The 26,676-nt window shown below is 48.4% G+C and overlaps 1 protein-coding gene across 1 annotated transcript in view; it reads left to right on the top strand.

Moving 5' to 3' along the window:
- Window positions 1-25,636, top strand: part of LOC132832967 (zinc-binding protein A33-like) — a 30,868-nt gene extending 5,232 nt beyond the window's left edge. The window contains exons 5-6 of the mRNA XM_060851214.1: window positions 189-304; window positions 24,241-25,636. Coding sequence (XP_060707197.1) covers window positions 189-304; window positions 24,241-24,791 — 667 coding nt within the window. The 3' untranslated portion in view covers window positions 24,792-25,636. The remainder of the gene's footprint in view (window positions 1-188; window positions 305-24,240) is intronic.
- The last annotated feature ends 1,040 nt before the right edge of the window (window positions 25,637-26,676 follow it).

Genomic DNA, 26,676 nt, shown 5'->3' with positions numbered 1-26,676 from the left:
CTATACCTACCATACTTTCCTTTTACCCTAACAGGAACATACTATCTGGTTATAATGATAAGATGAACATTTCACTTTTTAGCTCATTGACTGAAACGTCAACAATGCTGAAAGCTTGAACATTTAAATCATGTCATAAATGTTCTAACAAAGCGGAATTTATAATGTCAACTGTTTAATACTTACAGGATTACTGAGGAGCAGAACCCACTCACAGCTGCTGGTGCCTCTCTATCTCTCAGACAGTTCACCTGTCCTTTATTATGCACAGTCTGGAGAGAAACAATACACACCATTTATCCAGGTAAACATGTGTATTCATTTTCCTGATGATAAGAGCAGTTGCGCAAGGGCTCTGAGGCCCCTGCTTATATTTTCACATCACGAGTTATTCATTCTGGTAGACTATCCCTGATAACATTATAATTTCTGTGGGTGCATTTGGACAAGTGCCTGAAGCTCTCAGCCCTGTGTGTCAGAGCAGTGAAGGGTTCTGGCTAACCAGAGGAACAGAGCACAGCAACAGGATTTCTACAGGAGACTGAGGTGGCTCCATCTGGACTGACATTGGAGGAACAGTTTTTATCATAATAAAAAGGAAGACATGGAAACATAAAATAACTAGTGTTAACAGTCACCTACCTGATTGGGATTGTGGAGACACAAAAACCGAAGTTGCTTGAAAAGCTCAGCAGGTCTGGCAGCATCTATGGAGAGAAATCAGAGTTAACATTTTGGATTGATCGACCCTTCTTCAGAACTGATGCAAGTTTGGAAAAGTTGGTTTATATGCAGAGGATCGGGTGGAGGGGAGGGAATAAGGAGTAAAGGAAAGGTGGGGATAGAACCCAAAGAGAGAGAACAGCAGTTAGACAGACAAAGGAGTGGATAATGATCTGGGTAGCAAGGTGCATAGCTGTTAATGGAGACTGTTAGTGGCCAACATTAGTTCGTGTGCAATGTCAGACTATGTGAGAGCAAGGCCTGGTGTGTTGGGTGGGGCACTAGGACATGGGAGAACTCATACCCTAAAATTATTGAACTTTGATACTAATTCCAGACGGCTGAAGGGTCCAAAAGCAGAAAATGAGCACTTCAGCAAGCCGGAGATAGAGATGTCGGCCAGGGAACAGGGTTGTGTGTTAAAGTGGCAGGTAACGGGAAGTTCAAGGTCTTTTTGTGGGCAGAAAGGAGATGTTTTTCAAAGTGGTCATCCAGTCTTCACTTTGTTTCCCCAAGGTGGAGGAGACTACATTGTGATCAGTGAATGCAGTAGACTAGATTGTGGGAAGTGCAGGTGAAGTATTTCTTCACCTGGAAGGTATGTTTGAGGTTTTGGATACTGAGGTGGGAGGAAGGAAATTGGCAGGTGTTACAACATCAGCGATTGCATGGGAAGGTGCCATCGAGCTTTGAGTGGGTGTTGGGAGTGAAGGAATAGTGCACCAGGGTGTCTCGGAGTGAATATACCCTGCAGAAGGTGGATAAGGGAGGGGAGGGGAATATATGTCTGGTCGTGTCATCACGCTGGAGGTGGTGGAAATTGTAGCTAATGATCCTCTAGACGTGGAGGTTGGTGGGATGTGAGATAAGGACAAAGGAAAGCCTCCGGCTGTTGTGGGAAGGAAGAGGGGATGAGGATGGAAGTGTGGGAGATGGTCAGATCCAGTTAGGGGCCCTGTCAACAACAGTGCTGGGGGATACTTGATTGAGCAAGAAAGTGGACATCTTGGAGGCTGCCTTGTCAAAGTTGGCATCATCCGAACAAATGTGATGGAGATGGAAGGACTGGGAGAATGGAGTGGAGTCTTTGCAGGAAGCAGGGTGTGAGGATATGCAGCCCAGGTGACGGTGGGAGTCAGTGACTTTATAATGGATATTGGTGGCCTGTCTATTCCCAGAAATGGAAACTGGGATGTGGAGGAAGGGAATGGAGGAATCTGAGATGGAACAGGTGAAGGTGAGAGTGGGGTGGAAGTAGGAATTGATAACCTTTTCTAATTCCAGACAAGAGAGGGAGGCAACATTAATGTTATCATCTATATACCAGAGAAAGAGTTGTGGCTGGGGGCCGACATAGACTGGATCAAGCATGTTCCACGTACTCCACAAGGAGACAGGAATAACTAGGGCCCATGTGGGTCCCCATAACCACCTGATCTGAAGAAAATGAGGGGCGTTAAAAGAACAGTTGTTCAGGGTGAGAATGAGCTCAGCCAAGGGGAGGAGTGTGGTAGTGGGGTGTGGTTGGTTCAGGCCTTTGTTCCAGGAAGAAGTGGAGAGCCCTGAAACCAACCTGTTGGGGGATGGAGGCGTAGAGGCACTGCACATCCATGGTAAAGAGGAAGTGATCAGCAGGCTTCATAACAAAGTCCGGGTTGGATCTGAGAGCACTGTCTCCAAGCTGACAGCCCACCAACCCCACACAGCTCACTTCTACTTCCTTCCCAAATTCACAACCAAACTCATTGTTTCTGCCTGCTCCTGCACCACAGAATTCAACAATTCCTACCTTGACTCAGTCTTTTCTACGTGGTCCAGTCACTATCCACATATTTTGATTCATTGAACGCTTAATGCCAGTTTCAGAATTTCAAGTTTGCACTTTCTAGCGTTCCCCTCATCTCCATCTCCATCTAACCTCCATCCCCCACCAGGATCCTCTCAGGGTTCTCCACTTTTTCCTGAAAGCCTGAACCATCCCCATTCCTCCTCCGCTTGGCTGAGCTCATCCTCACCCTAAACAAGTTCCCTTTTCACTCCCTTCATTTTGCTTAGGTCAGAGGGGTGTCCATGGGTACCTGCATGGGCACTGGTTGTGCCTGTCTCTTTGTGGGGTATGTGGAACATTCCTGCTCTATTCCTATTCTGGCCCTCACCCAGATCTCTTCCTCTGATATATCGCTGACATCATCAGTGCTGCTTCCCTCTCTTGTCAAGAATTCAAAATATTTTTCGATTTCGCTTCCATTGCACTCTCCCCTTCGCCTGGTCTATCTATGACTTCTCCTTTCCTCAAATCTCTGTTTCCATTTCTGGGAATACACTAGCCACCAATATCCATTATCTTCCCAGCGACCCCCACAGTTACCTGGACTCTCCATCCTTGCACCATGCTTCCTGTAAATACTCCATTCCATTCTCCCAGTCCCTATGTCTCCATCACATTTGTTCCAATGGTGCCACCCAGGGAACCCTCAAAATTTCCACCTTCTTCAACCGAGGATTCCTCAGCACTGTTAATGTCAGAGCTCTCAACTGGGTCAAAACCATCTCCTGCATTACAACTCTCACCCCCTCCCTTCCCTCCTGCAACAGTGATAGTGTGTCTTGTCCTTATCTACCATCCCACTAGCATCCACAGCCACAAGATCATCAGCCACCACTTCCACCATGGAAGTAGACAGTTACCTTTGAAAGATCCTGGCTACTCCCAACATCCCTCCCACAGTCTCTTGCAGATTCTCTTGCAAAGCTAAAGACGTAACATCTGTCCATTTACCTCCTCCCTCCTCAGTAAGCATCCTAAAGTACCTGCCAGATGAAGCAGCACTTTACTTCCATTCCATACAATCTCGACTGCTGTATTCCCTGCTCACAATGTGGTCTCCTCCACAGTGGGGAAACAAAGAGAAGAGTGTGTGATCACTATACAGAATACATGCGTTGTGTTTCTTTTGGCAAAAAAAAAGACTCTGAGCTTCCAGTTGCCTGCCACTTTAACCCACCACCCTGGTCCCTGGCCAATATCTCTGTCTCAGGCCTGTTGCAGTTGCTCCAGCAATGCTCAGCACAGGCTGGAAGAAAAGCACCTCATTTTCCACGTGGGGACACTACAGTCTCGGATACAATATGATTCAATAACTTTAAGGCCTGAGCTCTCCCATGTACTTTCCTCAACCCACACAGCCAGCCCTGTTAACACAGACCTGAAGAAAGTGAGGTCTGCAGTTGCTGGAAGTCAGAGTTGATAGAATGTAGATCTGGAAAAGCACAGCAGGTCCGACGGCATTGGAGGAGCAAGAAAATCAACATTTCTGGCCAGGGTCATTCATCATGACTCACCAGTCTGACCACTTATTATTACAGAGTCTGCTATTACACACCACCCATTGTGATCCATTAACAGGGTCCATTAACAGCTATTCACCCTCCAAATCTGATCATTATCCACTCCTTTGTCAAACTGCTCTTCTCTCTCTTTGGGCTCTATCCCCAACAGTTATTTACTCCTTCTCCCCTCCCTGCCATCCTATCTTCTGTACATAAACCATCACTTTTCGACCTACCATCAGTTCTGAGGAAGAGTTACTCGATCCTATACATTAACTCTAATTTCTCTCCATAGATGCTGCCAGACTTACTGACTGTGTTGAATGCCTATCTGTTTAAACTTGTCACATGTTAAACAAGACAGAAATACTTGTATACTTCCATAAGAGAGCATGAAAAGCCAGTTTGCAGCTGGTGAGTCTGTTAGAATCAGAGGATCCCTCCAATGTGGAAGCAGGCCATTCAGCCTATCAAGTCCACAACGACCTTCTGACCAGCATCCCAGCCAACTCCCACTATATTTATGTCAGCTTTCCAAGGATTCGGAGTGTGAGAAGGTGATGGGTGGTCCTGGAAGATGTACAGGCGACTGGAAGTTGCTATCACTTCCAGGTAAGGGAAGGGTCTGATTTGGGATGTTAGGAAAATGAGGGGAAATGGAAATCAAAAAAGCAATGAATCACCAGATGAATACTTAACTCAACCCCTGGTAATGGAAAAATAATTACAGAAGTGAGTATGATAAATCAAATTGTGTTCAAATATCACCCATATGCCCACAGTATAACACCCAAAGAGCTTCCGAACTATTGAAGTGTGTTTGTGGAATATTCTCTTTTGAAATGTAGGAAATGAGTGAATCAATCTGGGAACAAAGTTAAAAATCACACTATATCAGGTTATAGTCCAACAGGTTGAATTGGAAGCACTAGCATTTAGAGCGCCGCTCCTTCATCAGGACAACCACCTGATGTACACCCCATCCAACATCAGCATCTCCAAATCCATCTGGGAAGAGTGAAGTCACAGGAGCATTGTTGGGATGATGAGAAAGTCATCAGTTTTAGTGATATTGTTTGTGATGGAAACGTTCAGTGACACCAAGGGAACTTATACATTGTATTATTTCTAATAACAATGCAGGAGATTATTTAAAAGGTTCTCAAAGGTAGTAATATCTGGATTACTCCTGGTATCACTCGGTCGCAACAGTAGGAATAGGAGGGCAGATTCATGTGTGACCAAGGAGCTGATGTAAAGAACAAGGATTTACATTTTGAACCATTGGAATCTTTTCTGGGGTAGAAGTGAGGAGTATAAGAAGTATGGGTTACATCTATACTAAAAGGGGACTTGCTAGTGCGACTTTGGAGGGTTTAGACTAGTGAGGGCTGGAGGCATGTTGATGGCACCCAAAGAGATAGTGAGAACAGAAATAAGACTGAGGCTGGTGCAGTAGAGAAAGGGAGCAACTTAAATATTCAAGGTAGGCAGGACAATGGCAGAGAATGAGGTAAGATTGAGAAATGAAACTGCATTAATTTTAATGTAAGAGGCCTGACAGCTAAGGCAGATGCACCTAGGGCATGGTCGGGAGCATTCGACTGGGATATCATAGTTATTAGCAATGAAACATGGACAGGAGTAGTACTGGCTGATTGGAGGGAAGCAAGTGTTGTTCCCCTGTTCATAGAAAGGGAATAGAGAAACCCCTGAGAATTACAGGCCAGTCAGTCTTCTGTTTATGTTAAGCAAGGTACTGGAAAGGATTCTGAGAGATGGGATTTATGACTACTTGGAAAAACATAGGTTGATTAAACGTAGTCACCATGGCTTTCTGAGGTGCTGGTAACTCATCACAAACCTGAATGAGTTCTTTGAGGACGGGATGAGACAAGATGATGAAGGTCAAGCAGTGAATGTGATGTATATGGATTTCAGTAAGGCATTTGATAAGGTTCCCCACGGTAGAGTCATTCAGAAAGTTAGGAGAGATGGGTTACAGGCAAATGTGGCTGTCTGGATACAGAATTGGTTGGCTGAAAGAAGACGTTGCGGATGGAAAGTATTCCACCTGAGGGTCGGTGACGAGTGGTGTCCACAGGGATCTGTTTGTGGGCCTCTGCTCCTTTTAGTTTTTATAAATGACGAGGATGAAGAAGTGGAAGTGTAGCCTAGTAAGTTTGCTGATGACACAAAGGTTGTGGTGTTGTAGGTAGTGTCAAGTGCTGTTGCAGGCTACAACACGACATTAACAGGATGCAGAGCTGGGCTCAGAAGTAGCAAATGGAGTTCAACCTGGATAAATGTGAAGTGATTCATTTTGGAAGGTCAACTTTGAATGCAGAATACAAGATTTAAGACAGGATTCTTGGCATTTTGGGGGAACAGTGGGATCTTGGATCGATGTACATAAATCCCTCAAAGTTGCCACCCAACTTGATAGGATTGTTAAGAAAGCATATGGTGTTTTGCCTTTTATTAACCAGGGGATTGTATTTAAGAGCTGCGAGGTTTTGCTGCAACTCTGTAAACCCTGGTTCGATCACACTTGGAATATTGTGTGTAGTTCTGATCACCTCATTATAGGAAGGATGTAGATGCTTTAGAGAGGGTGCAGAGGAGCTTTACAGGATGCTGCCTGAATTCGAAGGCTTGTCTTATGAAGAGAGATTGCATGAATTCGGGTTTTTCACACTGAAGAGAATAAAGAAGGGAGGTGACTTGATAGAGATGTACAATGTAATGAGAGGCATAGACAGAGTTTTGAGAAGATTTGTAGCTCAGGTTGAGGTTCTGGACACAGGTTCGCTTGCTGAGCTGGGAGGTTCATTTCCAGATGTTTCGTCACCCTACTTGGTAACATCTTCAGTGGGTCTCAGGAGAAGCCTCTTATTATGAGAAGCAAAAATTTGGAATAAATGGATTTTTTTTGCAAATGGCAGCCAGTGACTAGTGGGGTGTTGCAGAGATCATCAGCTTTTCACAAAACCAGTGATTTAGATAAGAACTGTAATAGTGCCAAAATTTGCAGATGACAAATTTGGATGTAGTTCACTCGCTGAGCTGGGCGGTTCATTCCCAGACATTTCATCACCCTGCTAGGTAACATCTTCAGTGGGTCTCAGGTGAAGCAGTATACATGAGTCCTGCTTTCTATTTATATGTTGGCTTTCGTTGGGTTGGTGATGTCATTTCCTGTGGTGATGTCATTTCTTGTGGTGATGTCATTTCCTGCTCTTTTCTCAGGGGTTGGGACATGGGGTCTAACTGGATGTGTTTGTTGATAGAGTTCTGGTTGGAATGCCATAATTCTAGGAATTCTCGTTCATGTCTCTGTTTGGCTTGTCCAAAGATGGATGTGTTTTCACAGTCGAAGTGGTATCCTTCCCTTTCTGTATGTAAGCATACTAGTGAGAGAGGGTCATATCATTTTGTGGCTTGTTGGCGTTCATGTATCCTGGTGGCTAGTTTTCTGCCTGTTTGTCAAATGTAGTATTTGCTACAGTTCTTGCACAGTATTTTGTAAATGACATTAGTTTTGCTTGTTGGCTGTATAGGGTCTTTCAAGTTCATTAGCTGCTGTTTTAGTGTATTGGTGGGTTTGTGGGCTACCGTGATGCCAAGGGGTCTAAGTGGTCTGGTAGTCATTTCTGAGTTGTCTTTGGTGTAGGGGAGAGTGGCTAGGGTTTCTGTTTTGTCTGCTTGTTTGGATTTGTTCCTGAGAAATTGGTGGACTGTGTTCATTGGGTACCCATTCTTTTTGAATACACAGTATAGGTGATTTTCCTCTGCCATGCATAGCTCCTCTGTACTGCAGTGTGTGTTGGGCCATTGAAATAATGTTCTGATGCAGCTTTGTTTGTGGATATTGGAATGATTGCTTCTGTAGTTCAATATTTAGTCCTTCTGTGTTGTTTTCCTGTAGACGCTGGTTTGAAATTGCCCATTGGCTGTTCACTCTACTGTGACGTCTTGGAATAGCAGTTTGTTGTTGTTTTCCTCCTCTTTCGTGAATTTTATGCCAATAAGGGTATTATTAATGGTCTTGAAGGTTTCCTCTAATTTGTTTTGTTTAGTGATGACAAAGGTGTCATCCACGTAGCGGACCCAAAGCTTGGGTTGGATGGTTGGCAGAGCTGTTTGTTTGAATCTCCGCAATACTGCCTCTGCTGAGAACCCTGATAATAGTCTTTGCCTGAGGCCCACTGAAGATGTTACCTAGAAGGATGACGAAACGTCTGGAAATAAACCTTCCAGCTCACGAGCAAACCTACATCCATAGATAGAGAAGTTAGCCAGAGACCTTTCCCCAGGGAAGAAATGGCAGTCACGAGGGGACATGATTTTTAAGTGATTGGAGGAAGGTGTAGGGGAAATGTCAGAGATAGGTTCTTTATGCAGAGAATGGAATGAACTGCCAGCAGTGGTAGTAGAGTGAGAGCCATTAGGGACATTGAAGCCACTGCTGGACAAGCACATGGACGGCAGTAAATTGAGGGGTGTGTAGGTTAGGTTGAACTTAGATTGAGGTAAATGCTCAGCACAACATCATGGACTGAAAGGCCTATAACTGTTCTATGTTCTATGATATTCCTGGGAGACGGTCCGGGGAAGTTATGTGGGTATAATGACGAAATAAGAAAAGGATGATTATCTCATTCGGATTGTAGTATAGGCCTTCAAATAGATAGTGGGAAATTGAGAAGCAACATGTAGGGAGATCTCAAATATCTATAAGATTAATCAGGTTGTAATAGTCCTGGATTATAACATTCATCGGTAATTTACTGTGGAGAAGGACACACGACTCGAGAAAGTAAATAGTGACATCTTGAAGAGTTCCATATGACAGAAGAGGAAGTGCTGCAGGTCTTAAAATGGATAAGTCCTTGAAACATGATCAAGTTTATCCCAGAATTTTGTGGGAAGCTAAGGAAGATATTGCTCGGCCCATTGTTAAGATATTTATATCATCACGAGCCAACGGTGAGATGAGACAAGACTGGAGGAGACTAAATGCGGTTCCCTTATTTAAGAAAGGCCGTAACGAAAAGGCAGGTGACTGGGGAGACTGACATCACTGTTACAGGGGATTTGGAGGGACAGGATTTACATCCATTCGGAGAGCTAAGGATTGAGTAAGGATAGTCATCATGGCTTTGTGCATGGGAAACCTTGAATCATTGACAGGGTTGAGTTTGTTGAAGAGGTGACAAAGAAGATTGTTCTCAGGCTCTGTCTCTCCCTTTGCTCTCATACTCCCTTCCCCTTCCTCCCACAACGCCCATTTCTGTCAGTTCCCATTCCTGTCAATCTCACCTTCAGCATTACGCTCCCTTCCACCTCATTCTCCCTTTTATCCCACACTCCAATGTTATCTCTCCCCTCCACCTGGCACTGCTATTACATTGATGTTCCCTCCAAATCACTTTCCAACTCTACGTCCCTGTTATTCCAAATCTGACTTGTTAATAATCTCATATTCTCCCTCCCGCTCTCCATCGCCCTCCCTCCTCATACTTATTTTCACTTACCCTAGTCCATCCATCTCCTCTGGATATCAATAATACAAGGAAGTTCATATCAACATAATTAACCATAAAATGAAATAAAGAACTTTGAGGCAGCACGGTGGCACAGTGGTTAGCACTGCTGCCTCACAGCGCCAGGGACCTGGGTTCAATTCCCGCCTCAGGCGACTGACTGTGTGGAGTTTGCACGTTCTCCCCGTGTCTGTGTGGGTTTCCTCCGGGTGCTCTGGTTTCCTCCCACAGTCCAAAGATGTGCGGGTCAGGTGAATTGGCCATGCTAAATTGCCCGTAGTGTTAGGTAAGGGGTATACGTAAGGGTATGGGTGGGTTGTGCTTCGGCGGGTCAGTGTGGACTTGTTGGCCCAAAGGGCCTGTTTCCACACTGTAAGTAATCTAATCTAATCTAAAAAAAACTGGGGATGCTGGAACTCTGAAACCAAAACAGATTCTATGAGGAAAAACTCAGTAGCTCTGGCAGCAAATATGGGGAGAAAGCAGAGTTAATGTTTCTGGTCCAGTTACCCTCTACACAACTCGATGTTAACTGGGAAATGGTGGTATATATACACTGAAGACAGTGTATCTAGGTGGGAGTGTGGGGGTGGGTTTTATTAAGAAATAAAAACATCAGTGGAGACAGAGCCCAGAAGGAGAGAAAGACAGTTAGACAGGCAATGGGATGGATAATGGTGAGGCAGGGAGACACAAAAGCTGGGGACTATAAGAAGTTGAAATAGGGCCGGCTGTGCTGCAAGTAGCTCATGTCATGACAGGGCTTGGGGTGTGTGTGTGGATAAAGGATATGGAAGAAAGTGTTCAGGCACTAACATTATTGCAACTCCATACTGACTGCTGAAGGCTGAAGGGTCCCCTAATGGGAAATGAGATCCTGTTTGTCCAGCTCGAGGCTCAGCACAAACTGGAAGAACAGGCTCTGATTTTCCACTCCATTGAGGCCACATGGGGAGAACTTTATAAAAATTGGGAACTACATTGTTGAGAGTGTACTGTAGACCCACCACAGTCAGAGACAGATTAAACGCTGATATGTCGGCCCATCTCAGAGAAGTGCAAAAATAAAATGGTAATAATATCAGGGGAATTCAGTATCCCCAGGATGAACTGGGACAGGCAGATTGTGAAGGGCTTAGACAGGACTGAATTCTTCAAATGTTTCCCCGTGATCTTTTTGATGCAGTGTGTAGAAAATCCAACAGGAGACAGGGTCGGGCTGGAACAGCTGAGATTCACCAAGATGTTGCCTGGGCTGGAGTGTTTCACTTCTTAAGACAGACTCGATCGGCTAGAGATAGTTTCAGTGAAGCACTGAAGGCTGAGGGGCCAGCCACTGGTGGCACGGTAGCGCAGTGGTTAGCATGGCTGCTTGACAGTGCTAAAGACCTGCGTTTGATTCCTGCCTCAGGCAACTGTCTGTGTGGAGTTTGCACGTTCTGCGTGGGTTTCCCCTGGGTGCTCCAGTTTTCTCCCACAGTCCAAAGTTGTGCAGGTTAGGTGAATTGGACGTGCCAAATTTCTCGTAGTGTCAGGTGAAGGCGTAAATGTAGGGGAATGTGTCTGGGTGGATGTCTCTTCAGAGGGTCGGCGTGGACTTGTTGGACCAAAGGGCTGTTTTCACACTGTAAGTAATCCAATAAAAACCTGATGAAAGTGTAGAAAGTTATGAGGGTTAGAGATTGGGTAGAGAGGAGGGTACTTTTCCCCCAGTGGAATGGGCAATAACACGGGCATCGATTTCAAAGAAGGAGCAGGGTTTTCGAGGGGAATTAAGGATAATATTTTTCCTGCAGATGGTAGTCGGCATTGGGAACTCACTGCCTGAAAGGAGATAGAAATCTTTGCAGCATTTAGAAAGTTATTCAGATGAAGTGATAGTGTCACACAGAATGGAAACAGACTCTTTCATCCAATGAGTCGGCGCAACATCGAGGGCCGAAGGGCCTGTACTGCGCTGTAATGTTCTATGTTCTATGAGTTCATGCAGAACAGATATCCCAAACAGACCCTAGTCCCATTTGCCAGCATTTGATCTATATCCCACAAAACCGTTCCTAATCATATTCCCATCCTGATGCATTTTAAATGTTGTGATTAGACCAACCTCTACCATTTCCTCTGGCAGACCACTCCATACATGAACCACCCCCTCCATAAAAGAGTTACCCCTCAGGCTCTTTTTAAATCTTTCCCATCTCACCTTAAATCTGTGGCCTCCAGTTGTCAAGTCACCTACCATGGGGAAAATACATGAGCGATTCACCCTTTCCATGCCCTTCATGGTTTTATAAATCTCTAAAAGGTCACCCCTCAGCCTGTAATGCTACAGGAAAAAAGCCCCAGCCTGTTCAGTCACTCTCTACAACTCAAACCCTCCAGTCCCAGCAACAGCCCTGCAAATGTCCTCCATACACTCTTAAGCCTCACAACATACCTAACCCGATGTGGCCTTCTCTATATTGGGGAGACGGGCCGCCTACTTGCAGAACGCTTCAGGGAACACCTCTGGGACGCCCGGACCAACCAACCCAACCACCCGTGGCTCAACACTTTAACTCTCCCTCCCACTCCACCGAGGACATGCAGGTCCTTGGACTCCTCCATCGCCAGAACATAACAACACGACGGTTGGAGGAAGAGCGCCTCATCTTCCGCCTGGGAACCCTCCAACCACAAGGGATGAACTCAGATTTCTTCAGTTTCCTAATTTCCCCTCGCCCCACCTTGTCTCAGTCAATTCCCTCGAACTCAGCACCGCCCTCCTAACCTGCAATCTTCTTCCTGACCTCTCCGCCCCCACCCCACTCCAACCTATCACCCTCACCTTGACCTCCTTCCACCTATCACATCTCCATCGCCCCTCCCCCAAGTCCCTCCTCCCTACCTTTTATCTTAGCCTGCCTGGCACACTTTCCTCATTCCTGATGAAGGGCTCTGGCCCGAAACGTTGAATTTCCTGTTCCTTGGATGCTGCCTGACCTGCTGTGCTTTAACCAGCAACACATTTTCAGATCTGATCTCCAGCATCTGCAGACCTCACTTTTTACTCACAACATACTTACCCATGGGAGGATGACCAGAATCACATTCTAGTGTGCTGCACAGCCACAAAATGATGCCCCAACTCCAGTACTCAATGCTCCGACCAATGAAGGCAAGCATGTCATAATCTCTCTTCACCACCCTATCTACATGCAACTTCACCCCAGGGAACCATGTACCTGCAACCCCAGGCCTCCTGCTCAGTAACACTCACCAGAACTACACTATCAACTGTAATAGTCCTGGCCTGGTTTGTCTGACCAAAATGCAACACCTCACATTTGTCCAAATTAAACTCCATCTGCCAATCCTCCCACTGGCCCATCTGATCAAGGTTCCATTGCAGCCTAATATCATCTTCTTTACTGTCTACTGGACAATATTTTCATGTCACCTTCCAGCTTATGAACCATGTTAGACAAGCAGGAAGCAGGGAGAACACAGCAAGCCAGACAGCAGCAGGAGGTGGAGAAGTCGACATTTCGAGTGTAACCCTTCTTCAGGACTGAGGATGGGTGAGGGGGGAGACGCTGCAGGTAAAGGGGGTGTCGGGAGCAGGGTGGTGAAATGGGCTAGGTGAAGACAGGCAGAGGATGAGACCTGGTTGGTCAATGGGCGGAATGAATCCGGTTGGTGGCTGGGAGGAGTGGAAGGGAGGGGAAGGGAGTGGGGGATGGGAAGGGAGGTTGTCTGAAGTAGAAGAACTCATCATTGGTCCTCTGGGCTATCGACCGTGCACGCAGAAGAGGTGTGGTTCCTCCAGTTTGGGAGAAAGTGAGGACTGCAGATGCTGGAGATCAAAGCTTAAAAATTTGTTGCTGGAAAAGCACAGCAGGTCAGGCAGCATCAAAGTAGCAGGCGAATCCTGAAGAAGGGCTTATACATTTTTGACCTCCAGTTTGGGAGTTGATTCATTGTGGCTATGGAGGACGCCAAAGATGGTCATGTCGGAAAAGGATTGGAAAGGGGAACTACATGGGTAGTGACTGGGAGGTCCGGTCAGCCCCTACAGACCTGGCTGCGATGCTCAGTGAACTGTTCCCTCAGTTTATGTTTGGTCCCTCCGATGTAGAGAAGACCACATGTGGAGCACCTGATGCAGTAAACTAGGTTGTAAGAGAGGCAGGTGAACCTTTCTCTCACCTGGAAGGACTGTCTGGGGCCCTGAATGGAGCTGAGCGCATGGTGTACCGGCAGGTTTTGCATCTTTTCCGGTTGCAGGGAAAGGTACGTGGGATTTTGGTGGGGGTGGTGGTGTCGGTGGGGAGAGTGATGCAAATGTAGGCCTGGCGAAGGAAACAGTCCTTGTGGAAGACAGAAAGAGATTGGCAGGGGATGATGTTCTTGAATATTGGGTCTAGTTTGAGTTGGCAGAAGTGTTTGAGGATGATGTGTTGGATGCGGTGACTGGTGGGGTGTTAGGTGAGAACAAGGGGGAGCCTCAGTCTTTATTGCGTTGAGTTAGGAATGTTTAGAGCAGTGGAATGGAGAATGGAGGTGGTGAGGTGGAGGGCTGTCTGGATGAGAGAGTGGGGGAATGCACTTTGTTTAAAATAGGTTTACACCTGGGATGCTTGAGAGGAATGTCTCCTCATCCAAGCAGATATGCTAGAGACAGAGGAATTGGGAGAATGGGGTGGAGTTCTTGCAGGATACTGAGTGGGAGAAGTTGTGGTCCAGGTAGTTGTGAGAGTCTGTGGGTTTATAGTAACCATCCACATGGAGACTGTTGCTGGAAATGGGAACAGAGAGATCAAGAAGGGGGGGAGATGTCTGAGATGGACCAACTTACAAACCATGCCTCTGATGTTTGCACCCAAATGATTTATATACATGACCAAAAGCAATGAGGCACAGTACCGACCCCGTGTCATACCGCTGGTCTCCAGTCTGAAAAGCAACCCTCTATCATCACATTCTGCCTCCTCCCTTCAATCCAATTTTTTACTGAGATGGCTAGCTCCCCCTGAATCCCATGTGATCTAACCTTACTAACCAGTCTGCCATGCAGAACCTGGTTGAATGCTTTGCTGAAGTCCACAGGCACAATGTCTACTGCTCTGTCTTCATCAATCTACTTTGTAACATCTTCAAAAAACTCAATCAAGAAGCGATTTCTCACTTGCAATGATGAAGATTTCGAATTCGTCTTTTGCCTTTCCAAATGCATGTAAATCCTCTCCCAAACTCTCCAATAACTTACCAACCACTGATGTGAAGCTCACTGGCCTACAGTTCCCTTGCTTTTACTGACAGCCCTTCTTAAATGATGGCACCAAATTAGCCGACCTCCAGTTCTGGCACCTCGCCTGTGGCTGTTGTTAATACAAATATGTCAGCAATGGGTCCAGCAATCTCTTCCCGAGTTTCTCTAGTTTCTGTTCCCGAGGGTTTCTCCAGCTTTGCACAATTGAAGACCTCGACAGCGCATCCTCTTCTGTAATGTGAACCCTTTTCAAGACATCACTATTTATTTCCCCAAGTTCCCTAGCTGCTGGGATATAGAATAGAATTTGATAGGCCCTTGATGACTAGCATGGCCACAATGGGCTGAAGGGCCTCATTTGATGCTGTGTTCCGCTCGAGCTATGCCGGCTGGTTAGCTTAATTGGCTGGGCAGTTGCCATCTGATACAGACTAACAGCAACAGTGTAGATTCAGTTCCTACACTGTAGAGATCCTGTCTTCTCATCCATGCCCCATCAGTGAAGGATGGTGATGCTAATAATAAACTCACCACTAGCTTTCTCCCTCAGATCAGACAGCAGCCTCTGGGACAATGTCAAGTTCACTTTCTTTAACTCTGTGGCTCAAGGAGTGGACTCACCATTTCTCTCAATAACTAAAGGATAACATTTTTACTGCTATGTTCATCTTACCTCAGCAAAAAGATTAATCTGCCATTAACCTTCTTAATTACTCACTGCTCCTGCATTGAACATTTTCTGTCTCATGCAGTAGGACACCCAGGTCACTCTGTCACTGGCGATTCTGCAGGTTTTCTCTGTTTCAGGAATGCTCCTTGTTTTTAAAATTCTTCCTTGTGAAGACTCCCCTTCCCCTCACATCACTCAGGCCTCACATTGTCCCTCATTCTCTCACCCCCACAACTCCCATCCACCACCCCGAAGTTGTCCTATCTCCTCAGGATAACGTAAGTATTTAAAAACCCAACTGACTTGATCACAACTTAATGATTCCCAATATTTGCAACATCCCCATAAACACACCTTTGGCAAAAAAAAGGAAAACTCAAGCCGAGGTTCTCCCAGGAGAGATGTCCGAGAGAGGGTCAGCATGGAGCAGTTTCTTTGATCCGCAGCCTCAAAAAACTGACTGCGTGCCAAACCAAACCAAAACAAGCGTTAAGCTGACCTGGGAGAACTGGAGGCTCCCCTTCCATTGGACAAGTGTTTCGTTCAACTTGAAAGCCTTTTCCTGAGGCAGGATCTGTTATCCGTGATCAAATTGGCCCCAAAACCCATACAAACCAGACACATAGGAAACTATGTGTTTATAAGCCCCTAAAACAAAACACAAGGAAAACCTAACCTTATTTAAACTGTAACATTGTCACACCCCTCACTCACCCCCACACTCTGTGCTTTCCCCCACACATTTGCTTTCACTTTCTCCTCCCATCTCTCTGATTCTCCTCATCCAAGTCATCCTCCTCATTTTCATTCCCCATCCCCCTCGCTACCAATTTCCCTCTCCATTTTCTTTATCACGCCTCTCCCCATCTCCACCCTCAGCCCACCTCTTTAATAACCCCATCGTTCTCTCCTCAGTTTCCTTATCCCTATCCCCCACTGCATTCCCCTTCCATCTCCATGCAGGCCCCACTCTCCTCACCCTCCCTCCCCATCACCGGTCCATGGATTTCACTCTCCACGCCCTCCCTCTAACCAACACTCCCTCCTGATCTCCCACCCCACTCTCTCCTCCTCTCGTTGTCTCCTTTCTGCTCACTCCCCACTCCCATCTCCGACCATACTCTCACTAGCCACGCCCAAAATCTCCCACTCTCTGCCTGCCCACCTCCTCACTCTCCATTTACTCTTGTCGCTCATTCATTGTCCCCTCTCGCTCAGCTTCCCATCCCAGTCATTCTCCCTTCGACCTTGATTTGTATCTGCCATTAACCATCCTGTAGCCTGACAGACCATAGCCTCATTGTATTCCCACCCTCCATACTACTCACCTCCACATTCCCCACATCCATCCATTCCTCTCGATTGTGCACCATTCAGTCCTCTCCCACCCTCCCTTCATTGTCCAAACTTCACAATTCCCTCTCCCCCACCTCACCTCACACTCGCCTCCACCTCTCCCATTCTCACTCTCCTTGTCACTCCACATCCCCTGGCAGTCTACTTGCCCACACCTCCCCATCAATGCCCCCTCACTCTCTCCTGCTCTCCCATTCCCCCTCAACCTTACAGCTCCCTCCTGTTCACTCCTCCCACCATCTCAGCTCACTCTTCCCACTCCCTCACTATCCTCGACCATAGCTTCCCAATCCTGTCATTCTCCCCTCAACCTAGCTGTGCTCTCACCCTCTGCCTTGCACTGCCCCTCACTCCTGTCTCATGTTCGCCGTCCCCCTCAACTCCATTCCTCCATAATCACTCTGCCATGATTACCCCACCCCTGACACTCCCTTCCCTTTTAATCTTGTCTCCTCACACTCCTCTTCCCCTTCACTCTCACCTCCACATCTGTCCCCCTCCACCTCATCCTCAAATTTACTCACCTCCTCCACATTCACAGACTCGCTCAACTTCCGAGACCCAACTCTGTCCTTCCTTTGAAACAGGGTGAAAACAATGACTGCAGACGCTGGAAACCAGATTCTGGATTAGTGGTGCTGGAAAAGCACAGCAGTTCAGGCAGCATCCGAGGAGCAGTAAAATTGACGTTTCGGACAAAAGCCCTTCATCAGGAATACAGGCAGGGAGCCTGAACCGTGAATAGAAAAGTGAGAGGAGGGTGGGGGTGGGGAGAAAGTAGCATAGAGTGCAATAGGTGAGTGGGTAAGGGGATGAAGGTGGTAGGTCAGTGGGGAGGGGGGAGTGGTTAGGTGGAAAAGAAGTTAGGCAGGTAGGACAAGTCAGGACAAGTCATGGGGACAGTGCTGAGCTGGGGGAAGGGGAAATGAGGAAACTGTTGAAGTCCACGTTGATGCCGTGGGGTTTAAGTGTTCCGAGGCGGAAGATGAGGCGTTCTTCCTCCAGGCGTTGGGTGGTGAGGGAGTGGCTGACCATACAGACCCTCATCACCTCAGGAGATCTCCCACCCACAGCTTCCAACCTCGTAGTCCGGGAACCCCACACTGCCCGGTTCTACCTCCTTCCCAAGATCCACAAGCCTGACCACCCTGGCCGACCCATTGTCTCAGCATGCTCCTGCCCCACTGAACTCATTTCTACCTACCTCGACACTGTCCTATCCCCCCGAGTCCAGGAACTTCCCACATACGTTCAAGACACCACCTACACCCTCCACCTCCTCCAAGACTTCCATTTCCCCGGCCCCCAACGCCTCATCTTCACCATGGATAGCCAATCCCTCCACACCTCCATCCACCATGACCAGGGCCTTCAAGTCCTCAGTTTCTTCCTCTCCCAATCTCCCCAACAGTACCCTTCCACCGACACTCTCATTCGTTTGACCGAACTGGTCCTCACCCTTAACAATTTCTCCTTCGAATCTTCCCACTTCCTTCAGGCCAAAGGATAGCCATGGGCACCAGTATGGGCCCCAGCTTTGTTGGCTATGTAGAACAGTCGATCTTCCGTAATTACACTGGCACCACTTCCCACCTCTTCCACCGCTACATTGATGACTGCATTGGCGCCACCTCGTGCTCTCGCGAGGCGGTTGAGCAATTCATCAACTTCGCCAACACATTCCACCCTGACCTCAAATTTACCTGGACCATTTCTGATAGCTCCCTCCCCTTCCTGGGCCTCTTCATCTCCATTAAGGACAACCGATTTGACACTGACATTTTTTACAAACCCACCGACTCCCACAGCTACCTGGATTACACCTCTTCCCACCCTACCTCCTGCAAAAATGCCATCCCGTATTCCCAATTCCTCCGCTTCGGCCATATCTGCTCCCAGGAGGACCAGTTCCACCACAGAACACACCAGATGGTCTCCTTCTTTAGAGACCGCGATTTCCCTTCCCACGTGGTTTATGACGCCCTCCAATGCATCTCGTCCACAACCTGCACCTCTGCCCTCAGACTCCACCCCTCAAACCATAACAAGGACAGAACGCCCTTGGTGCTCACCTTCCACCCTACCAACCTTCACATAAACCAAATCATCTGCCGACATTTCTGCCACCTCCAAACAGGCCCCACCACCAGGGATATATTTCCCTACCCACCCCTTTCCATCTTCTGCAAAGACCATTCCCTTCGTGATCACCTGGTCAGGTCCACGCTCCCCTTCAACCCACCCTCCCATTCTTGCACCTTTCCCGGTCACCGCAGGAATTGCAAAACCTGCGTGCACACCTCCTCCCTCACCTCCATCCAAGGCCCTAAACGAGCCTTCCACGTCCATCAATGTTTTACTTGCACATCCACTAATATCATTTATTGTATCCGTTACTCCCGATGCGGTCTTCTCTACACTGGGGAGACTGGACGCCTCCTAGCAGAGCCCTTTAGGGAACATCTCCAGGACACCCGCACCAATCAACCATACCGCCTTGTAGCCCAACATTTCAACTCCCCCTCCCACTCTGCCGAGGACATGGAGGTTCTGGGCCTCCTTCACCGTCGCTCCCTCATCACCCAATGCCTGGGGGAAGAATGCCTCATCTTCTGCCGCGGAACACTTCAACCGCAGGGCATCAATGTGGACTTCAGCAGTTTCCTCATTTCCCCTTCCCCCAACTCACCCCAGTTCTAAACTTCCAGCTCAGCACTGCCCCATGACTTGTCCGACCTGCCTATCTTCTTTTCCACCTATCCACTCCACCCTCCGCCCTCCCGTCCTATCACCTTCATCCCCTCCCCCACTAACCTATTGTACTCTATGCTAATTTCTCCCCACCCCCACCCTCCTCTAGCTTATCTCTCCACGCTTCAGGCTCTCTGCCTGTATTCCTGATGAAGGGCTTTTGCCCGAAACATCGATTTTACTGCTCCTCGGATGCTGCCTGAACTGCTGTGCTCTTCCAGCACCACTAATCCAGAACCTTCCTTTGAAACCCCCATCCTACACTCTCCTCATCTTGACTCTCCTCTCCCCCTGCACAGACTACACGATATTCTTAAGTTCATTCACCTCTAGAATCCACACAAGGCCTTATTTTGCACTCTCTCACTTCCTCACATGTATTAATTTTCTGTCCACTTAACACATCCTTATATATCCTGTCACTCCCTGCCACTCACTCTCCTCTCCCACTCACTCTTCCCTTCCCTGGCCAAACGGAACCACCCTTTCTTTCTTCTCCTCATTCACCGTATCTCCATCTTTTGACCTTCCCACTCACTCTCCCGATCTCCAAACCTCAAATGACCACTTATTTTGCAGACCTCCTGTTGTCACCCTCCCATTCTATACTATCACTCACTCTCCCCTGCAGCTTCCCAAACAGTCCCCTCCACTCACATAACCACCACATCCTCTCCCATATCCTTGCTCAGCTTGCAATCATTCCCTCCTCCATACTTACTCCATTTCTTCACTCTTCCATTCCCTGCCCTGGGGTTAAATACCTCCCCTCATTTCCTCCTAGTCTACAGATACTCCCCCCTCGCTATACTCTTCTTTACAAATGCAACCTCAGTCTACCCGTCCCTCAGTCTCCCCATTCCCTTGCTGCACATCACTCCTGCCTCTCCTCACTATTCCCATTCCCACCCCCTCACAGCACCTCATTCATCCCTTTTCTTTTGCATTTACCAACCCCTGTGCCAATCTCCCTTTCCCCTCACCCTCCTGCTCCCTTCCTCTTGTTATTGAACCCCTCATGATCACTTTCCCTTACACTCACCTCCTCTTTTTTCCCCTTCCTCTCACCTTCCCTTCCTCATTTCGTCACCATCACTCTCCTACTCACTCTCCCCTCCTAATCTGTCTCTTCCTCCTGGACCTAGCCATCTCCCCTCCCAATGCATGCCCTATCTCTCTCTCTCTCTCCCTCATTCTGCCCTCTCCCTCACAATACCCTCCCCCAACCTGTTCATACCCTTCACTCTCAGGAAACTCTTCACTCTCCCCCCACTTCTCCCCTCCCCCACCATCTGACACTCCCCTATGCTGTCCCACACCCCCTTATGCTCACTCTCCTTCCCCCCCCCTTAGTACTTTTTCTCCCTCCATTGCTGGCACACTCTCTGTCCCCCGTTCCCACCCTCCCCAGCATACTCTAACCTTTGCCACGACCATCACACCTTCCATCCACACAATCCCGCCCTTCTTCTCCCCACTCCGCCTAGCTCCCCAGGTGATCCTCCCCGAGGGATACCCCTTCAAATGGCTCTCACCTGAGCACTCAACCCTCCCATTGCTCAACTTCTTCTGAACTCCTCCTGATTCTCCACCTCTCTCTCTCTCTCTCTCTCTCTCGTACTGCCCCTTCACTCGGCCCTCCTCCTTTCCTGAAGAAGGGCTCATCCCCGAAATGTCGACCCTCCTGCTCCTTGGATGCTGCCTGACCTGCTGCGCTTTTCCAGCAACACATTTTCAGCGCTCCTCTCTCTCTACCTCTCCTCACTTTCCACCCTTTATCCCACATCTCCTCACTCTCCCTTCTCTTAAACCTTCCCCTCCCTCCTGCGATAGGGTTATGATCTTCCTGCATATTTCATTTCCCAACGCATACCCCTGCAAATGAGCTCTCTCATCTCCCTCACTCCTCCCTCCCCACCCCTCCACCTTACCTGCTCTTCCTACTCATTCCAGCACTATCATCACTCACTGCACTCTCCGTCTCTCCCTCCCCTTTCCCTGTCCTCCCCACCTTCAAACTCCTCTTTTCCAGACTCGCCTCACCTTCATTCCCCTACGCCCTCGGATTAATGAGTTCAACACGCGGCGAGATATTGAACAATTCTTCCGCCGCCTTCGCCTCCGTGCCTACTTTCACGGCCAAGACTCCCGCCCACCCTCTGATGACCCCTTCTCCCGCCTCCAACACACCCCATCCACCTGGACACCCCGTGCTGGCCTCCTACCCGCCCTCGACCTCTTTATAGCCAACTGCCGCCGTGACATTTACCGACTCAACCTGTCCACCCCTCTTACCCACTCCAACCTCTCACCCTCAGAACATGCAGCCCTCCACTCCCTCCGCTCCAATCCCAACCTCACCATCAAACCCGCAGACAAGGGAGGCACGGTGGTAGTTTGGCGCACTGACCTGTATACCGCTGAAGCCAAACGCCAGCTCGCGGACGCCTCCTCTTATCGCCCCCTTGACCATGACCCCACCTCCCACCACCAAACCATCATCTCCCAGACCATCCAGGACCTCATCACCTCAGGGGATCTCCCATCCACCGCCTCCAACCTCATAGTCCCACAACCCCGCACTGCCTGTTTCTACCTCCTGCCCAAAATCCACACACCTGCCTGCCCCGGCCGACCCATTGTCTCAGCCTGCTCCTGCCCCACCGAACTCATCTCCCAATACCTCGACATGGTCCTGTCCCCTTTAGTCCAAGAACTCCCCACCTACGTTCGGGACACCACCCACGCCCTCCACCTCCTCCAGGATTTTCGCTTCCCCGGCCCCCAACGCCTTATTTTCACTATGGACATCCATCCTGTACACCTCCATCCCCCATCACGAAGGACTCAAAGCCCTCCGCTTCTTCCTTTCCCGCCGCACCAACCAGTACCCTTCCACTGACACCCTCCTTCGACTGACTGAACTGGTCCTCACCCTGAATGACTTCTCTTTTCAATCCTCCCACTTCCTCCAAACTAAAGGAGTTGCCATGGGCACCCTCATGGGCCCCAGCTATGCCTGCCTCTTCGTAGGATATGTGGAACAGTCCATCTTCCGCAACTACACTGGCACCACCCCCCACCTTTTCCTCCGCTACATCGATGACTGTATCGGCGCTGCCTCGTGCTCCCACGAGGAGGTTGAACAGTTCATCAACTTTACTAACACCTTCCATCCCGACCTCAAATTCACCTGGACTGTCTCAGACTCCTCCCTCCCCTTCCTAGACCTTTCCATTTCTATCTCGGGCGACCGACTCAACACAGACATCTATTATAAACCGACTGACTCCCACAGCTACCTGGACTACACCTCCTCCCACCCTGCCCCCTGTAAAAACGCCATCCCATATTCCCAATTCCTTCGTCTCCGCCGCATCTGCTCCCAGGAGGACCAATTCCAACACCGCACAGCCCAGATGGCCTCCTTCTTCAAGGACCGCAGATTCCCCCCAGAAATGATCGACGATGCCCTCCACCGCATCTCCTCCACTTCCCGCTCCTCCGCCCCTGAGCCCCGTTCCTCCAACCGCCACCAAGACAGAACCCCACTGGTTCTCACCTACCACCCCACCAACCTCCGCATACAACGTATCATCCGCCGCCATTTCCGCCACCTCCAAACGGACCCCACCACCAAGGATATATTTCCCTCCCCTCCCCTATCAGCGTTCCGCAAGGACCACTCCCTTCGTGACTCCCTCGTCAGATCCACACCCCCCACCAACCCAACCTCCACCCCCGGCACCTTCCCCTGCAACCGCAGGAAATGTAAAACTTGCGCCCACACCTCCACACTCACTTCCCTCCAAGGCCCCAAAGGATCCTTCCATATCCGCCACAAGTTCACCTGTACCTCCACACACATCATCTATTGCATCCGCTGCACCCGATGTGGCCTCCTCTATATTGGGGAGACAGGCCGCTTACTTGCGGAACGCTTCAGAGAACACCTCCGGGCCGCCCGAACCAACCAACCCAATCACCCCGTGGCTCAACACTTTAACTCTCCCTCCCACTCCACCGAGGACATGCAGGTCCTTGGACTCCTCCACCGGCAGAACACAACAACACGACGGCTGGAGGAGGAGCGCCTCATCTTCCGCCTGGGAACCCTCCAACCACAGGGTATGAATTCAGATTTCTCCAGTTTCCTCATTTCCCCTCCCCCCACCTTGTCTCAGTCGGTTCCCTCAACTCAGCACCGCCCTCCTAACCTGCAATCCTCTTCCTGACCTCTCCGCCCCCACCCCACTCCGGCCTATCACCCCTCACCTTGACCTCCTTCCACCTATCCCACCTCCGTCGCCCCTCCCCCAGTCCCTCCTCCCTACCTTTTATCTTAGCCTGCTTGGTTCTCTCTCTTATTCCTGATGAAGGGCTTGTGCTCGAAACGTCGAATTCTCTATTCCTGAGATGCTGCCTGGCCTGCTGTGCTTTGACCAGCAACACATTTGCAGCTGTGATCTCCAGCATCTGCAGACCTCATTTTTTACTCGCCTCATCTCTCCTTCACTCCCATCCCCCGCCATCGCTCAACCCCTAACTACCTGCTCCCCTCTCTCTCCCTGTCTCCATCTCTCTCTGACGGTGTTATTTGATCTCTCCCCCAGCTCCAGCCTCTCTGACTCTGGATCCGAACACAGCGCATCCCCAGCTCATCCTGTCTGAGGACCGGACCAGTGTGAGACTCGGAGACAAACGGCAGCCGCTCCCTGACTCCCTGGAGAGATTTGATCCCTGTCCATGTGTCCTGGGATCAGAGGGATTCACATCAGGGAGACATTACTGGGAGGTGGAGGTGGGGGAGAAGACCCGGTGGTATCTGGGAGTGGCCCGAGAGTCTGTGGAGAGGAAAGGATGGAGCAGACCGAGCCCGGAGACTGGATTCTGGATTGTGTGGCTGGGACCCAGATGTGGTTATTTAGCCTCCACCTCCCCCTCACGGACCCCCCTCTCCCTGAGTGTGAATCCCCGGAAGATCGGGGTTTTCCTGGACTATGTGGGTGGACAGGTGTCATTTTACAATGCGGACACCATGTCCCATCTCCACACTTTCACCCACACTTTCACTGAGAGGATCTTTCCCATCTTCCATCCGGGAGAGAATGACGGCGGGAAAAACTCCGCCCCGCTGACAATCTGCGGGATTAAAGGGCACTGACAGATCTATCCCATAATTTCACCCCGTCCCCTGCCTCCTGCCAGCTGTAAACTGATGGGGGTCGGTCTCAGTCTGGGGGAGAGAAGGAGAGGGAGAGAAGAAACAAATAGAAGCTCAATTGTAGAGAGGGACTGACTGGGTAGAATGAGCTGTGAGCTGCAGGAACCTGGGGACCTTCCTGCCTGTAATGTTGCTCCACAGGCGGGAGGTGGCGGTACATGACAGTGTTGGAGATGAATCAGTCAGTGGGTCTCAGACTGGGCTCAGGGGAGTCTTTCCAGGGGGGACACCAAATCATTTCACTGCAGAGTCAGTGGAGTCTTTGCGGGGGGACTGGGCTCAATCAAGATTAATATTTCAGACTGATCTTTAGACTCCCATCATGTGTCAGTAATGTACATGATTTAGTAACATAGCGAGACTGGTTTTGTTTTGTAACTATTGTCCGGAATTTTGCTGCTCTTTCATAAAATTGGAAAATTTGAAAACCTCAGATTTGAAAGGGATGGGTGAACTGATCATTTATGTCATAATCATTTCATATTTAACCATGTTTGAAACCGTTCAGCTGGGAAAAACTGCAATGTAGTTGGAATTACAGTTATCACTTGTTCCTGAGTTATTATCCATCATCATTATCTGCACTGAGATAATCCTTACGTCAGCCCAATGAAAATGTATGTTTGATAAAAATCATTAATTACTCCAGCAGTTTGTGCACGGAACCAGTTCAGATTTTGACAATGTTTTCGTTTATGTAATTATAATTTATATTGGAGGGCAGTATCAAATTTGAAAATAGTTTCTTCAATCAAATCAACATTTGTGATTCACTAGAGTGTAAGTAAGGCTTTTTTTTTAAAAAAACTACTTCATCAATAAATCCAAGAGAGTAAACCTGTTAAGATTGTATTTGTCAATTTCTCCAAAAAATGTATCCTTATACCTTGCATTCCAACTTCGTCTGGATCATTTTAAAATTCACTATTTCAAGTCAATGGAGTGTTAGCTACCTGGAAATTTTCCCACATTTACTCTGGATCTTCAGTCATTGCTACCTTCTTTTGGGTCTTAGAATCAGAGATTGATACAGTCCTCCTCCATAGAGAGAAGCCCTTCTGCCCAAACCAAATGGTCTATCCATGCTAACCTCATTTCACTGGACTTGGCCCATATCTTTCTAAACCTTTCCTATGTCTCCAAATTTCTTTGAAATGCTGTTAATGCACCCGTCTGAACCACTTCGCTGTCAGCTTATTCTGTTTGCAATCCACCCTCACTGTAAAATCATTGCCCCTTTTTATTCTTTTCCTGCTATCTGGAAACTGATGTCCTCTCTTCCTTGATTCTGCAACCCTGGGTAAAAGACTGAGTACATTCACCCTATCCATGCCTCTCATGAACTTATTCACTTCTGTAAGATCCCCCCCTCACTCCGACTTCTTTGGTCATCAAGAAAGAATGTCTGCATGTGTCCAACCTTTCCCTATAACTCAGACCATTGAGTCCAGGCAACATCCTTGTAAAGGTCTTCTGCACTCTTTCTGGTTTAATAACATCCTTCCTACAGCAAGGAAACCAAAACTGAACCCAATACTCAAGTACAGGGACAAGGTAGGACTAATAAATTAAACTTCATTTATTTCAATGCAAGGGGACTAACAGGGAAGGCAGATGAACTCAGGGCATGGTTAGGAACATGGGACTGGGATATTATAGCAATTACGGAAACATGGCCCAGGGATGGGCATGACTTGCAGCTGAATGTTCCAGGATACAAATACAACAGGAAGAATCGAAAGGGAGGCAAGAGAAACGGGGGAGTGGCAAAATAAGGGATAGCATTACAGCTTTTCTAAGGGAGGATATTCCTGGAAATTCATCC

Source organism: Hemiscyllium ocellatum, chromosome 35, assembly GCF_020745735.1.
Source record: "Hemiscyllium ocellatum isolate sHemOce1 chromosome 35, sHemOce1.pat.X.cur, whole genome shotgun sequence".
In the NCBI taxonomy this organism is placed as follows: domain Eukaryota; kingdom Metazoa; phylum Chordata; class Chondrichthyes; order Orectolobiformes; family Hemiscylliidae; genus Hemiscyllium; species Hemiscyllium ocellatum.
This window is presented reverse-complemented; position numbering and strand designations above follow the sequence as displayed.